Source organism: Eptatretus burgeri, chromosome 10 (assembly GCF_056783735.1).
Source record: "Eptatretus burgeri isolate ZD-2024b chromosome 10, Ebu_testis_v1, whole genome shotgun sequence".
Classification (NCBI taxonomy): domain Eukaryota; kingdom Metazoa; phylum Chordata; class Myxini; order Myxiniformes; family Myxinidae; genus Eptatretus; species Eptatretus burgeri.
Window position 1 is genome coordinate 103,932,898 of NC_140970.1, and position 17,712 is coordinate 103,950,609.

Consider the following 17,712-nt stretch of genomic DNA (forward strand, 5'->3'; position numbering starts at 1 on the left):
GACCAAACGGGTCCCGCGAGACCGTAGCAGGTTACCTGCACCCTCGAGGTGCCTCGATGGTCGGCGAGCTCTCTCTGGCCCTCTCCTCCCGACTGCACGGCAGAGCTGGTCCTCCGCACACAACCCTCGCGATTTGGCGTTATCAGCACCACGACGAAGACAAAGCTCCAGCTCGAAACCACGTCGTTCCACGAAGTCACCAAAAGACAGACAAAGGCCACCCCGAAGACCAAGACAAAAGACAAAGACACCAAGCTCGCGTGCTGTCCGCCTTATATCCCCTGGGGCTCAGCGCATCGCTCCTCCCCGTTTTCGGCTCCGCCTCCCTTAGAGAAGCTTCTTGAAAAGGGGCATTCCTCAGCTCTGAGCGCCTCATTCCTCGTATCCACCAATCGAGAGCAAGCTGCATCGCCCTTTCCACTCAGACCAAACGCGGAGAAAAAAAAGGCGGGAAAATCCGCGCGTTATCGCAGTTCCTTCCTTGGTCCCTTTACTTGGCGCTCTCGGACGGCCTTCGACGCGGAAAGGGTTGTAGCGTGGTTTGTGGAGGATGGTGTTCGATAGCTGGCGTAACGGCGAAGATGGTTAGATGGTGGCGTACTTGTTGTGGCGATTGTAGCGTGGTTGGCGTTGTGGCGTGGTTGGTGGTGGTTGCGATCATGGTTGTGGTGATTCGGTTGTTGTTGGCGTTGTGGTTGTTTGTGGGGCGAAGTTGGTTGCTGTAATGGTGGTCGAGGTATGGTCGGTTCAAAATAACGATAGCAACAGAAAAACCTACCTCAAAGGGTCACAGCCCAATAAACACGAATAAAATCCCATTAAACAACGGTGGGGAAATCTAACTGAACACAGACTTATTAATCTAACTGAACTACGGACCTTTATGGTGTTTTGCGAATTTCCACAGCCGTAACAATATATATACATGTATATATATATATATATATATATATATATATATATATATATATATATACATATACTGTATATTGAAATATATATATATATATATATATATATATATATATATATATATATATATATATATATATATATATATATATATATATATATATATGTATATAGGTAGATATATAAACCAGGCGTCGTGGCGTGAGCCTGTAATCCAGCTACTCGGAGGCTTGGGTTGGAGGATCGCCTGAGGACGGGAGCCCTGTGGATGGGCCGCGCTATGAGAGGGTGTAAGGCAGCCCGGAATCATGGCGAAACCCAATCCTTATATTATCCCTGTGTGGTAAGAGGTGACCAGGGTTGCGTCAGGAAGGGCATCTGGCGTAAAACCTGTGCCAAATCAGTATGCGGATCATAAAGGATGATCCGCTGTGGCGACCCCGAACGGGAGCAGCCGAAAGAAGATGATGATATATATCTATATGGATAATTCGCCAATCAGCCAATCAGAGCTGTCAGTCAATCAGCCAAACAGCGAGGGCTGATAACTCCCACTGTTAGGTGGGAAAGTTTATGCCGTCTCCCATCAGACTCTCCGGAATTTATAGGCTGTCGTTCCAGATAACTCCGAAGCCGGCGGGTCGATTAATCAACCGGGTAATGCCAATATCTCGACCGCGTGGCGTAGGGTTAATTGTCCAGATCCAATATACCTAAGTAACCACGCAGTCTTGGCTACCGGGGATTCACGCCCTCGGAACGTCTGGCCGAACCGGATCACTCTACCAGCTACGGTAGAGTATCAACTTCCACCGACCAACTCCGGATGCAGGATTGCAGTCGAGCGGGCCTGCCCAGGACGTTCCGGCTACGATTAACGGATTATCGGGGATGAAACCCCGTCTGAACTCAGACCCGGACCATGTTGGACCAAATAAAGAAAGGACGGAAATGAGCTGGGAACATTTCTAATAATTTATTTACAGAAAATAAAAGACAAGAGAAGCGAGACAACGCGAATATTCAATGCAAGTATTTACAATGGGCAAAAATATTTATGCAGTTCGACTTACAAGACGGGCCAAACACACTCAGACACACACACACACAAATGAAAATAAAACCCAAGGTTCTTTATTCGACCCACCAGCCGATGAGTGAGACGAGCTGGGGGTCAGAGTTCGGTGGGTACCTGACCGTCGGAGGGAGGGTGTGCTCCGCGATGCGGCACCTGGCAAAGGTCGTTGTTCCTGATCCTCAGTCGCACGTGGGGGACTCGAGGCTCGTGGCGGAGTCCGGGTGGCGAATAATCGGGGTCCACGGAGGGGGGGGTCAGGGTCCCTCTGTCCTTCCTTGTAGAGGGCCAGCAGAGACACGTTCGCCACCTTGATGGCCCTCTGCTCAACCCTTGTGACAGCAAAACCCCTTTGTACAGCAATGTAGACCTCCTGTGACCACTCTTCATAATCGCCCCTTGTAACCACCCCTTCGTAACAGCAAGAACCCTTAAGAACCTCTCATGCAACCCAACAACAACGCCTCCGAGTCTCTCTGGAATTTTTGGACCTCCCTCAGTGGGGAGGGGCCTTGGTCAGCACACCTCGCTGTTCCCCTCTAAATGGCCAGAATCCTACAGGCACAGCCTTTCTGGGCAGGGTTTCGGCCATGCCCGGAGAAAGCCACCCCTCCACTCCACGCGTGTTTGAGGAAGGTGGATGGTGGTGAAGCCCCCATTGCGTGTGAAACGTTTGTGGAAGCCGAGGACTGGGACCGCGAGGCCCCCCTCTCAGCAAGTCAAGGTACGAGCAGCCAACGATGGTGATGGAGCGTGATGGGCAGGTGGTGAGATGTAATAACCTAACTATAAAAAACATCACAATGTACATATTCGACTCTCCCACTAGACAAAAGGAAGGGACCTGTCTCACATGTACTTACCGGAATAACCAACGTTGGGACCTGAATGTTGAGTGCGCATGGTTTCCAGATTCGTAACAACATATATATATATATATATATATATATATATATATATATATATATATATATATATATAAATATACATAATCTGATAATTGCAATTGAAGTGGTTTGATGATGCTTGGAATGTAACCAAGTTAATTTTGGTCAAGTTGAGCAGTTGATAGATCCCAAATCATCAAACATGACCTCCATGGCATTTACTTTGCACTGCTCAGGAAAAAGATCTCAGGTCAAGGGCACCACCATGCTACTGTCAAGTCGCAACACCACCACTAAAAATGACAAGGGCTGATGATGAGTCCAAATCATCAGGATTGTAAAGTAAGGCTATCATGAAGCTCAGACCGACTGAGGGATGACCTTTAAAAACCTTCCTCGTGTCAATCAGGGCTCAATCCTTGGATATATAATGACAATTGATAGACGGAGTTCACCTTGTAACGGAACAAGGTGTTTGCTTCTTTGCGGGTGGAACAGAAGTATAAAAATAAAAGGATGATAATAGTTACTTCTGTGACTTGAGTAGTAAACTTGGGATCACATGGTTCCGTTATTGATAAGCGACGTCTTGTTGTTTGTGTAATGGAACGTATCTTGCAACCCCGGGAAAATGAACTTTCCTTTTGAGTACATTTGTGGCCTCAGAGTGTTTGGCTAAGGAAGACACTTGCTTTTCCACTTTGCTAATTTTATTTTGTTGTCCAACAATCCTCTCCCACCCTCGCCTGTATTGCTTTCAGTCGGCCTTCGTTGCTGAGCCAATCATGTAAACCCTCCTGACGATTGCCAACAGAGCTGTTTGTACATATGGGGTGATCATGATCAGCGAAATGGAGAGTGATGAATGAAACCAGAGTGCACGTTTAAAAAAAACAAAAAAAAAACATTAAAAAATGGGACACAGACTATGTTTGGACTGTTGTTTCAAAATATTGTAGCGATTGGTTGTTCGTAATTGGTTGTGATTTTACGTACCTGTTGTTTGTATGGTCCAAGATTGTTGACAATACAACTTTCTGCTATGTGAACATTTATATTTACAAAATAGGACGTGGTTCAACTAAAATATAGCACTGTGTCAATACCATTTATCATTTCCTTTGTAGTCAGCAACTGGTTGAATATTTTTGATTTTGAGAAGTTATTTTGGGGTATTCCACGGTGGGCGAACGCAGTGTTATTCAGACCCATGCTTTCGGTGCGACAAACAGGAAATTTTGACCCAGTCTAAAATTTCCCAAAATGAGCCACATTTGGATTTCCCTCAAACGCCCCCGGCTCTCAATTTGGCTTATTGTTCGTCCACAGTAGATTTTCTTAACCTCTAATCGTGCTGCCACTTTCGGTGAAAGATATTACTTTAGCGCCATCTTATGGAGAGAAGAGGAGAGCGAGGAGAGAAGGGAGATTTCATTCATTCATTCATGTGTGTCGACGTACGACACCTGGCGACACCATGCCTGGTGTTGGCTTAATGGTTCGGGTGGTGGGCTTGGGATCCTAGGGTCCTGAGTTCAAATCCCACTCAGCTGTTGAATTAATACCAGGTGGGGTTAACTCGGCCTGTCATCCTTCCGAGGTCGGCAAAATGAGTGCCAGCTTGCTGGTATACTGCGTCGGAGTGACGACCTGTCCAGGATTGTGCCCAATAGCCAAGGAGACTGCTTAAGCAGCATCGACGCTCTGCACGGAGTGTGGTCCAAATGGATGTATGGATTCATGTGTAGCACAATGCTGCTGACGTCAATTTCTGGGGGGGGGGGTGGGGGCTTCAGCACCAGAAGTGGGGAAAAGTGAACCCAATGACCACTGTGATAGAACTACAGAGTTCCTTGGCTGAGATGGGAGATCCTGCTGGAAGGACAACAGTCTCTGCAGCACTTCACAAATCTCGGCTTTATGGGAGAGTGGACAGGAAGCTACTCCTGAGAAAAAGGCACATGACAGCACACCTGCAGTTTGCAAAAGGCACGTGAAAGTCTCTGAGAGCACGAGGCAAAAGATTCTGGGTCCGACGAGATGAAAATTGAACTCTTTGGCCTGAATGCAAAGTGCTATGTCTACTGGAAACAGAGCATAGCTCATCACCCATCTAACACTATTCCTACCGTGAAGCATGGTGGTTACAGCATCATGCTATGGGGATGATTTTCACCATCGGCACAGACTGGGAGACTTGTAGTGATAGAGGCAACAATGAATGGAACCAAATACAGGCAAATCCTTGAGGAGAACCTGCTTCAGAGTGCAAAGGACCTTAAACTGCGACGAAGATTTACATTCCAACAGGACAATGACCCCAACCATACAGCCAAAGCAACACTGGAATGGCTTCAGAACAAGATTGTGAAAGTCCTTGAGTGGCCCAGCCAAAACCCAGACTTGCATCCCATTGAGAATCTGTGGAAAGACTTGAAGATTGCTGTTCACCGACGCTCCTCATCCAACTTGACAGAGCTTGAGGAAATCTGCAAGGGAGAATGGGAGAAAAATCCCCAAATCCAGACATACAAAGCCGATACAGACATACACAAGAAGAAGACTCAAAGCTGTAATCGCTGCTAAAGGTGCTTCGACAAAGTGTTGACTCAGAGGGTTAAATACTTATTGACGGAAGACATTTCAGATTTTCATTTTTAATTAATTAGTTAAAATTTATAAAAACATGTTTTCACTTTATCATTAATGGCTATTTTATGTAGATCGGTGCCAAAAAATTTAAATTTACTCAATTTTAAATTCAGCCTGTAACACAACAAAATGTGACAAAGGTCGAGGAGTTCGAATACTTTCTGAAAACACTGTGTTTTGCAATAGTGGCCGAGCCGTACCCTCAGCCAATGATGCTATTCACAGCCTTGTGATTAACACAAAAGATTAATAATAATAATAATAATAAACCTTTGGTATAATAACCTCCAGTTAGTACGTATATCATTACAATATTTCTCCAAGTTAGCTTTGCCAATTTTCGATCTCTCTGGCCCCTCGGGGTCGATCTTGAAGGTCGTTATCGTTCTGTGCTTGAAAGGCCTGATAAGATTGAGTCAATGTAGTGCACAGGAAGCTTGTGCTGTGATAGCAGTGCGGCGTAGACGTGACTGGACCAATTGTATTGTTGAGTCACATTTTCCTTGTATTCACCAGGATAATGTTACATTCCCACACCAGCATTCCGATTAAGGCAAAGATTGCATTTGGGTCTTTCTTTGAAACCGGTGCACAAACATTCGATGTCAGCAGATATATTTTAAAAGGCAACTGCAGATAAGTTCAGACTTTGATCTGGAAACATTTGATACTGAACTGCTGAATTTGGCAATTTATTGTGATTCTAAAACAAAATGTTATTTCTCAGGATAACCTTTGTTTGTATAATTGGTAAACACGGGTTGTCATGGACAACTAGAACGGTACTCGGGAGAGCGTATACCTCCGCAAGGCTGAACAGTTTACGTTTAGTGTCCAATTTTTTACTATTATTTCCGATGCAACCTGTGGCTGCTAGTTGCATCATTACTAGGATCGCAGCTGTGCTGCTGATGCAGTGCCCCGTTTCCAGTAAGTTGGAACTCATTTTGCCGACCTCGGAAGGATGACAGGCTGAGCCAACCCACCTGGTATTACCGGCTCGACGGGGGCTCAAACTCAAGAACGTAAGATGTTATGCCCGGAACCTTAACCGTGAAGCCAACACCAGGCTTGTATCCCACTGATAGGCCAGATCTGAATCCGGACTTGAACCAAAATCGCATTGGGTTGTTCTCATCACCCACCCAAGTTCTCATCCACAAAGTTTCGCTATAATCCATCCAGAATTTTTTGAGATATCATGTTATACGGTAAATCGCTTTTGGACAATCTCTCAATCGTGACGAATGACTCAAAAAATTATAGTATCCGGATCTTCAGGAAAATCAAATGAATTCGTCCTCGACACACATCCAACCTGTCCACCAAATTTCGTCTGCAACTTTTTGAGATATCCTGCTCACAGACAGACAGACAGACAGACAGACAGACAGGGGTGGAAACATGACCTCCGTCCACCTTTGGTAGCGGAGGTAAGAATCCACCCCTCCAAATCATCTCGCTTTTATTCGATGTAAATAATGATACATGTAATAAAGTTTGATCAATCATAAATTTCAATAACAAATATGATTGATCTTTCTTTTTCTTATACAAAGTCAAAGCTCATGGAAGAGCTCAACAGCAGGGTGGTAGGTTGGAGGTTGGTTCAGTGGTGCAAGAGGGTGTTTGTAAATTTATAAATAAACATTTTTGAATATATATATATATATATATATATATATATATATATATATATATATATATATATATATATATATATATATACATATATATATATATATATATATTGTTGCCAATTCGCGCCCGCCGGCGTGCGATCGGCCACGTAACTCCAATCGCGTCGCCCACCGGACGGATAATTCAGTCGTGACCCTCCTGGAACTACCACCAGGAACCAGTCACGGGTGAGGGTTTAACCTCACCACAGCCCAGTCCGCATTCTACCCGCACTCGCGGGGGTAACCTACCGAGGGGCTGCACCGCGCCGCAGGTCGGCTTGGGACACGAACTGCTTAAGCGGTCCGTTCTGTTCTGAAGCGATAACCGAGCGGGTATTATCGCCGACCTCGACGGATCCTATTCTCTTTACCGGGCGTTCAAAACCCACTACTCATTCCACGATGCAAGATAGCACTTTCAATGTGGTGAAAGGAGGACGCGACGAACGGGATACGTTTCACACAAGGACATTTATTCACTAAGCACGTATATACAGCCAAGGCAGTCATGCAATGTACAGGCACATAGAAGCAAAGGCAATACGACCGACTATAATTAATATTTACAAGCACAGTCACTTACACAGGTTTGCTTATGGGGACACGGCGCCACAGCAGTCATACAAAACAAAAGGAAAGACCCCCTCATAGGCAAGGGGGTAGACGGGGTTCGTAAACCTTTATGGCCGTGGGCTGTGGATGACTGAATGGGCCCACGAGACCAACACTGGTTACCTGCACCCTCGTGGTGCGACGGTCGGCGAGCTCTCTCCGGCACTCTCCTCTCGTGCGCACCTCGACCCTGGACCACCGCTCACAACCCTCACGACTTGGCGCCCAGAGGGAAGGCACCCGAATCTCGAACACCACGGAGCAGCAGCAATCCCCAATGCCACGAAGAGACGAAGCTCCCCCGAAGAGACAATACGACTCAATGACCAACAACCCACGAACCTGGCATCTCGTGCGCCCTTTTATTCCTCAGGTTCCAACGCCTGACTCCTCCCCGTTTTTGGCTCCGCCCCCTTCCAGCTCCTGTGGGAAGCTTCTAAAAAGGGGCATGCTCTCTCGTGCCCCTCCCCGCGCGCCACCCGGGGGGGGGCAGAGAAATCATTCTTGGCTCAGGTCCAAGGAAATCATTCCCCCAAAAAGAGGCCCCTCCTTTACATGACCTCTGACCTTTGACCCGCATCGCACTTCCCCCACACCAAAGCGCGGGAAAACAGGCGGGAAAATCCGTGCACCATCGGAATTCCTCTGGTTTCCTTCGCGTTGCGCTGGCTTTTGCAGATGCTATTCGTTGGTGCGTGGGATTGTGGTTTGGTTGCTTAAAGTTGTGGCGTGGCTGGTGGTTGGCGTTGTGGTTGCGAAGGTGGTTAGGTGATTGATGGGGTGGAGAAGGTGGTGAGGCGATGTTGGTGGTTGGGAGTAAAGTGGTGAGGATGGCATGGTTTGTTGAGAGGCACGTGTGGTTGTGGTGGAGGGGTTGTGGTGGAAGTTGCTGTGAAGCGGTTGTTGAGAGCGACATTGGTGGTGGTGGTTCGGTTGTGGTTGATGCGATCGTGGTTGTTGTGATGGTGGCATGGTTGCCGTTGTGGTTAAGGTGGTTGTTGTAATGGTGGTTGGTTCAAAATAACGATAGAAAAAGAAAACCACTACCTCAAAGGATCACAGCCCTGTGACACGAATAATTCCGATTAAACAACGGTGGGGAAATCTATCTGCACATAAACTTAGCGTCATAACTGATCTGAGGACCTTTATGGTGTATTGCAAATTTCCACAGCCGTAACAATATATATCATTTTATTTGTCATCTTCTCCCCATGATTTTCCAATAGTTTGAAGTGTTTATTACAATTTGATGGCGATCCTTATATGTCAAAACCAATCGAGTTTCTTTTGAGTCCTTCCATCAGCGAAAGGCAAAATCGCAAAGCACTTTTAAGAAAAAGCAAGCGTAAAAAGATGGGATTTTAGAGGAGACTAAAAAGCACAATTATGAGGCTGCAACAAACGTTCAAAGAGAGCGAGTACCACAGTTGAGGAGCAAATATGAAGAATACTCAATCAACAAAAGTCTTCATCTATGAGGGGTGATCAATTTGTTTGTAGGCCAACAATGAAAACACTACAATATCACTTTTATTTCACTTTATTTCTCACTTCTGTAGAACTTATCACACCCCTCGAGCAAGTCCTCTACAGCTGTCATCACATCGTTGTCGTTCTCACATTTGTTCTCCCGCAGAGCTTCTTGGCAGAAGTTCATACCCAGAGTTAGCAGTAGTAGTCACCGGAAGTTGGGCTGTTTATGGAGAGGTGTTGTCCTGGAGAAGCAGCACTCCTCGGGTCAGTTTCTCCACCAAGCCTCTTTTGCTTTTTTGCATCACATAACCAGCGCAGTTCATCAGAATAATACTTCTTGTAAATAGTATTTCCCTTTTCTACGAAGTCCATCATTATTGCACCATCACAATCCCAAAACACAGTGGCCATGACCTTTCCAGCTGATGATGTCCTCTTGAACTTTCGAGGGAGTGGGGATCATGTGTTTCTACTGATTGCTCTGGTGCTTGGACTGAGGATAAAAATGTTGAACCCACGTCTCACCCTGTGCGACAATCTGCTGGAGGAAGTCATCTGGATCAGCAAGAAAACGGTCGAAAAGCTCATGGGAAATCTCCAGACGAGCTGTTTTCTGGTCCAATCAACATTCGGGGTACCCACCGTGCCAACACCTTTGCCATATCCAATCTGTCTGCTAGGGTCAATTGAACCGAACCAAAACTGACACCCAATGTCTCAACTACATGACTGATGGTTCCTAGTCTGTTTTCCCTCACTTCATGCACCTGGTCCACCATTTCTGGCGTTGCCTCCTCGACAGGACGACAAGATCTGTGTTCATCTTCGGTGCTTGTTCTGCCATGTTTGAACTCAAATACCCAGTTCTTTACTATGGAATATGAAGGAGTATCAGTCCCTTAATGTCGTTACTATATACATATGTATATGCTTGGTACTTTATATCATAGTTTGGAGCTCCAATTTCTCCACTTTGACCAAATTTAGGGGGATGGGGGGGGAGGGGTTCCCTATTTTGAGTTCACACTGTGGAAAATCTGTGAGCAGGAATATGGAATTAGCAAGACACATCATAATAGCAAAGATAGATCTTTACATTTGACAACTTTCATCATCTTCCCATGTATACAAAAAGGTTGGGCCACAAACAATCTAATCGCCCCTCGTAATGTGAGAACTTACCAAGAGATTCCCACTGTTTCATAAGTTGTAAGGACTTCATAAGAAGGTAAGTCTGTAAACAGTGAGTTGCATAAATTCAGACATGGTGTTATGAAAGCATGAAACAAAAGTTTCAGTTATCTTGTGATTTGAGCAGGAGCAAATTTTGATAATAATTGGGATGAAAGAAAATAGATTTATAGATTTTTGCAATTTTCAGAATGTTGGAAAGTTGTGACCATAGTTGGAATCCATGAAAGCAGAAATCAGGTGATGCATGCCCGAGGATGAGTGAAGTGCCAAGTCTCAGCATCATTGGGTTTAAGAAAGTTCATGGACCTCTATATTTTAATGTCTTAGGGACAGGAATTCAGAGTTGCAGAAAACATTTTCATCGGTGTCCATGTCCAGGTAAATCTAGGTATCATCAGCATAACGATGAAAGCAAACATTTAAATTCCATAAAACTGCATCAAGTGAATGGTGATAAAAATAAAACAAGATTGGACTAAGAACAAACACTGACAGTTTAATTGGTCTGATGAATAGCCAGCGGTGCTGTCACATGTTTGACAGCAACATGACAGGACGCAACCGCACATATGCGGTTATTGTCTACGTTGAAGCCGAGACTTCAAATTTGGCTAAACTATCGATATTTTTCACAAGACAGCACTGAACGGTTGTTGTTGAAGATAACAATACATTTAATCCTCCGCAAATGAACGTGATAGTTTGGTGACAAAATGGCAACAACATGAGGCAAGCTGTTGCTGAAGAGCTAAATGATTTAATATACAACACAAGGTATAAACACAAATCCAGGAAGACTCCCCTCCACCACTTCCTCGCCTCGGCATCAAACACACACACACACACACACACACACACACACACACACACACACACACACACACACACACACACACACACACACACACACACACACACACACACACACACACACGAATGAGGCAGTGCAGAGAGGAAGGCATCAGGTGAAGAGTAACTAGTTGATGCAGAGCAGCTGAGGCAAGAGCTATGGTTGGTGGAGGTAGAACTTTGGTTGGTGGAGTGAGAGCTAGAGTTGGTGGAGCGAGGGCTCGGGTTGGTGGAGCGACGGCTCGGGTTGGTGGAGCGACGGCTCGGGTTGGTGGAGCGACGGCTCGGCTCGGGTTGGTGGAGCGACGGCTCGGGTTGGTGGAGTGAGGGCTCGGCTGGGGTTGGTGGAGCGAGAGCTGGGGTTGGTAGAGCGAGAGCTGGGGTTGGTGGAGCGAGGGCTCGGGTGGTGGAGCGAGAGCTGGGGTGGTGAAGCGAGAACTGGGGTGGTGAAGCGAGATCTGGGGTTGGTGGAGGGAGAGCTGGGGTTTGTAGAGCGAGAGCTGGGGTTGGTGAAGCGAGAGCTGGGGTTGGTGAAGCGAGAGCTGGGGTTGGTGAAGCGAGAGCTGGGGTTGGTGGAGCCAGAGCTGGGGGTGGTGGAGCAAGAGCTGGGGTTGGTGGAGCGACGGCTCGGGTTGGTGAATCAACGTCTCGGGTTGGTGGAGCGACTGCTCGGGTTGGTGGAGCGACGGCTCGGGTTGGTAGAGCGAGGGCTCGGATTGGTGGAGCGAGAGCTGGGGTTGGTGGAGCGAGAGCTGGGGTTGGTGGAGTGACGGCTCGGGTTGGTGGAGCGACGGCTCGGCTCGGGTTGGTGGAGCGACGGCTCGGCTCGGGTTGGTGGAGCGACGGCTCGGCTCGGGTTGGTGGAGCGATGGCTCGGCTCGGGTTGGTGGAGCGACGGCTCGGCTCGGGTTGGTGGAGCGATGGCTCGGCTCGGGTTGGTGGAGCGACGGCTCGGCTCGGGTTGGTGGAGCGACGGCTCGGCTCGGGTTGGTGGGGCGACCGCTCGGGTTGGTGGAGCGACGGCTCGGGTTGGTGGAGCGACGGCTCGGGTTGGTGGAGCGAGGGCTCGGCTCGGGTTGGTTGAGCGACGTCTCGGGTTGGTGGAGCGAGGGCTCGGCTGGGGTTGGTGGAGCGAGAGCTGGGGTTGGTGGAGCGAGAGCTGGGGTTGGTGGAGCGAGAGCTGGGGTTGGTGGAGCGAGAGCTGGGGTTGGTGAAGCGAGAGCTGGGGTTGGTGGAGCGACGGCTCGGGTTGGTGGAGCGAGGGCTCAGCTCGGGTTGGTGGAGCGAGGGCTCGGCTGGGGTTGGTGGAGCGAGTACTGGGGTTGGTGGAGCGAGGGCTCGGGCGGTGGAGCGAGAGCTGGGGTGGTGGAGCGAGAGCTGGGGTTGGTGGAGCGAGTGCTGGGGTTGGCGGAGCGAGGGCTCGGGTGGTGGAGAGAGAGCTGGGGTGGTGGAGCGAGAGTTGGGGTTGGTGGAGCGAGAGCTGGGGTTGGTGGAGAGAGAGCTCGGGTTGGTGGAGCGAGGGCTCGGGTTGGTGGAGCGAGAGCTGCGGTTGGTGGAGCGAGAGCTGGGGTATGTGGAGCGAGAGCTGGGGTTTGTGGAGCGAGAGCTGGAGTTGGTGAAGTGAGAGCTGGGTTGGTGGAGCCAGAGCTGGGGTTGGTGGAGCGAGAGCTGGGGTTGGTGGAGCGAGAGCTGGGGTTGGTGAAGCGAGAGCTGGGGTTGGTGGAGCGACGGCTCGGGTTGGTGGAGCGAGGGCTCAGCTCGGGTTGGTGGAGCGAGGGCTCGGCTGGGGTTGGTGGAGCGAGAGCTGGGGTTGGTGGAGCAAGGGCTCGGGTGGTGGAGCGAGAGCTGGGGTGGTGGAGCGAGAGCTGGGGTTGGTGGAGCGAGAGCTGGGGTTGGTGGAGCGAGGGCTCGGGTGGTGGAGCGAGAGCTGGGGTGGTGGAGCGAGAGCTGGGGTTGGTGGAGCGAGAGCTGGGGTTGGTGGAGAGAGAGCTCGGGTTGGTGGAGCGAGGGCTCGGGTTGGTGGAGCGAGAGCTGGGGTTGGTGGAGCGAGAGCTGGGGTATGTGGAGCGAGAGCTGGGGTTTGTGGAGCGAGAGCTGGAGTTGGTGAAGTGAGAGCTGGGTTGGTGGAGCCAGAGCTGGGGGTGGTGGAGCAAGAGCTGGGGTTGGTGGAGCGACGGCTCAGGTTGGTGGATCGACGGCTCGGGTTGGTGGAGCGACGGCTCGGGTTGGTGGAGCGACTGTTCGGGTTGGTGGAGCGACTGCTCGGGTTGGTGGAGCGACTGCTCGGGTTGGTGGAGCGACTGCTCGGGTTGGTGGAGCGACTGCTCGGGTTGGTGGAGCGACTGCTCGGGTTGGTGGAGCGACTGCTCGGGTTGGTGGAGCGATGGCTTGGATTGGTGGAGTGAGAGCTGGGGTTGGTGGAGCGACGGCTCGGATTGGTGGAGCGACGGCTCGGGTTGGTGGAGCGACGGCTCGGTTTGGTGGAGCGACGGCTCGGGTTGGTGGAGCGACGGCTCGGGTTGGTGGAGCGACCGCTCGGGTTGGTGGAGCGACGGCTCGGGTTGGTGGAGTGACGGCTCGGGTTGGTGGAGTGACGGCTCGGGTTGGTGGAGCCAGAGCTGGGGTTTGTTGTGTGAGAGCCAATTTAAGCCTATGAAGTGTTACTCGTAATACCCTCTCCTACCACCAAGAGCGGTGCTATATGGTACACATTGTCGAGAATTTGTGTTGACCCCACCTTCTGATTTTCAATGTAAATCAGAAGTGCTGATCCCTTGCGTGATGTTCAGCGATTTATAAACTAATTTATTTTTGAAAAAGGATATAGCATGGACAAAGGATACTGGTTCATGCTTGCAGACTGCAAGCAGATATTTTTGACCTTTCGATAAATATAAGCTTTACATTTAAGAGGCTGAGCTTACTCGAACTGGTTGCTCAGCAATGCTAACACACGCCTCTTCATCGACAGCACACATGTTTTTGTACTGGATATTTCACCACCAAAGCAATGCAAAAATGCAGGGACGAATCAAATTGTTTCTTTTGACATTTTGGACAACTGATTGAGGCAATTTTGTCTGTCATTTGAGGATTTACAAACTTACGGCCTTGTATGTGCATTAAATTTGCCGGGACAAAGCGATCTTTATTTTCGGTTAATTGCATTGCAGCACTTACCATTGTAAATGATAAATGTTTTGACATTTTAAAATAATATTGAAAGGAAGGAGGGCAAAATAATAATAATAATAATAATAATAATAATAATAATCATAATAATAATGTTTTTATTCTTCCCTCCTTCCTTTTCTCCAAAGACCTCATCTCAGATCATCAATTCGGATTCAGATGTGGTCACTCTACCTTGGACAGGCTGCTTCTACGCTCACAACAATAGATGGAGACACTCGATGTCAGACTCGAGATCAGGGCCGCCTCTCTGGACATATCTCGAAACAGCATTCACTTTAACCGTTTAAAAACGTGATATTTGTAATGACCTTTCACCTCAAGGTTAAACGATACATCAATACATTGAAAAAAAAAAAAAATCTCCGTCCCAATAACACAACGCAGCGAATTACTCGGTATTAAAACGTGGAAGTTACATTTTTATTGGACATTTCAAGCCAGTATCTTACTATCAGTACAACATGAAGTTCAAGTTTTCAGAATGTATTCACTCATAAATAGATGTACATAAAATTTTGGTACCGCTTGCTAAAACAGCATCCTTTAGAGCTCAGAGCATCAGTTTACTGTACTTGGAATCCCCGAGTACAGGTAAATCGACAATACCCCTCGCACATCAAAATAATACACAACTTGTAATCAGTTCTTCGACGACCGTATATTTTATGGAAAATATATACAACACAATGAACCATTTTCTGAACCAAGTACTCTTTATCGAAACACCAGAGGTCAACTTCAGTGGTTATGGATGAATTTTCACAATGCAACAAACCAGTCACTAATCACCTTGTAATCTTCAAACCTCAATTGCTTTCCTTCCAGATCTTTTGCTTTCCTTCTGACGAGACCCAGGGAAGAAGCGAGCAAAATATTGGACTTGGAGATGGCAGCAAAGACTAGACACGTATCGATTGATGGGAATCAACCAAAGGTCATCATGCCGGATCTTCACTCGAACCAGCTGCTTTGGTGTTACAGTTCCGTACGGTGCGCTGGATGCTGAATGTCCTGATCCAATACCTGGGATGTTAACACTTCTTCACCTGGACACAGTGAAAGGGACAGGAGTAAAATGCATAATCAACCTGTCATACACTGAATTAAGTTGAGAATCTGCCTTCCACATAATACGCCAGTTATTAACTTGCATCGTTTGGCAAATCTACTCTGATAAAACAGAACCAGCCATTTGAAGCATGTTCGGGTTAGTTCTAACCCTACCGTTCCTCGATCTCAGGTTCAGCATTTGAAGCATCTTTATTGTTCCTCAATCTTCGAATTAAATAAATAAATAAAATCCAATGCTCATCCACAACAGCATGAGCAACAACAAAAAACGTCAACATCGATTTCCTGCAATTCAGTACTAAATCTCACCTTGAGCATTTTAAGTGGCACACTTCATGTATTATTTCCACAGGAAGCAATGGAGATCTGTATTTATTCGATTAATCCATGCAGTATGGTCAAAGGTTGGTAATCAGGCACAGACATGCATGCAGGAGCCAAAGCAAGAATGAAAGTGATGCACACCATGCAGGAGAGGGGCACACCACGTAAGCACGTAGAAAACGAGGTTGTTCAGAGTAATGCGGATAACCCAGATTGCAAACTTGGCTTAGAAGTTTTTTTTTCCCTCAAATGTGTTTCGCTAAACCAAACGCAGGCCACGTTCATGAAAACATATCCAAACAAGTGAAGGTTGTTAACCTGCATCAAGTTGTCCAAGTTACCTTGGTTAAGGTATGTATACATGGATGTGGAAAGTAAAAGAGCTCAGTGCTAAAAGGGTCATACGCCTGTTCCAGCCAGCAAGAGAGACAGTCAACTTCTCAAAATATCTCTATATCTCTCTTCAGAGTGCCAGTGCAACCAAAGCAACTTCCTGAATAAGGGATATAATGGGGTAGTTTGCCATTGCCTTCGCAGCAGTTTAGGGCAGGAATTTGGAATTTGTTCATGGTGCCGGCAATAGCTCGTCTACTCTTTGCAAAAGACATTTTCATGGATCTTCAACGTCCACCAACTCAAGCTGGAAGAAGGGATGCACATTTGACGTCCATCCAAGGGACGGCACACACACACACACACACACACACACACACACACACACACACACACACACACACACACACACACACACACACACACACACACACACACACACACACACACACACACACACACACACACACACACACACACACATCACCCTGCCTGTGAAACACTGGAACGACAGTTTTTAGCTGGGTCGGGATTCAAACCCAGGTGAGACGGTTTAGAGGTGAGTGTACATCCCTCCATAACTTTCAAGTGGATGAGGGAATGGCAGTGGACATAGGATATCCAGACTTTAAGAAGGCATTTGACAAGGTACCACATCGGAGGTTGTTAGCCAAAGTGAGGGCTTGTGGAGTGGCTGGTCAGGTAGCTAATTGGATTGCAAACTAGCTTAGTGATAGGAAGCAAAGAGTGGCTGTGAGTGGGAGGATGTCTTGCTGGGAGGATGTAAGTAGTGGGGTACCGTTTAGGATCAGCGGTCTAAACTCGGACCATTACTCTTCATAATTTACATCAACGATTTGGATAATGGGGTAAAGAGGAAGCTTTCCAAATTTACAGATGACACAAAGCTTGGAGGTGAGGTGGATAGCAGAGGGGTTGGTGATAAGATTCAGGAAAGTATTGATACTTCAATAGATTGGACAAAAGATTAGCAGATGTAATTTAACCTGAGCAAGTGTAAGGTGTTGGGGATGGGAAAGAACAATGAAAATAGAGATTAAAGGATGTAAGGGGTAATTTTGGAGCGTGTCACACAGGAGAAGGATCTGGGGATGGTAATAGATATGGGTGGTAAGCAGGCAGCACAGTGCATAGATGAGGCAGCTATAGGTAAAGCAAATAGTGTTTTAGGTTGTATTCAGAGGGGGATCATTTATAAATCAAAAGAGGAGGTGTTTTCATTGCACAGGAATTTAGTGAGGGACACATCTAGAATATTGTGTGCAGTTTTAGTCACCACAACTCAGGAAGGACATCGATGCCAAAGAGAGGGTTCAGCGCAGGGTTACTTGATTGATTCTGGGCCGAGCTGGACTCAGCCTCAGCTATGAGGAGCGGCAAAAGGAGACAGGGCTTTATACACTAGAAAGGAGGCGGTTACAAGGAGATA

General features: G+C 47.5%; 1 protein-coding gene across 4 annotated transcripts in view; it reads right to left on the reverse strand.

The window, feature by feature from the left end:
• Positions 1 to 14,932: 14,932 nt before the first annotated feature.
• Positions 14,933 to 17,712, reverse strand: part of LOC147019346 (cysteine-rich with EGF-like domain protein 2-A) — a 101,553-nt gene continuing 98,773 nt past the window's right edge. For all 4 annotated transcript variants that reach the window (XM_085899768.1, XM_085899769.1, XM_085899772.1 and 1 more), the window contains one exon: positions 14,933 to 15,580. Coding sequence is in view for 1 of the 4 variants with exons in the window: in XM_085899770.1 (XP_085755896.1) it covers positions 15,510 to 15,580 (71 nt within the window). In the remaining 3 variants the exon portion in view is untranslated. The remainder of the gene's footprint in view (positions 15,581 to 17,712) is intronic.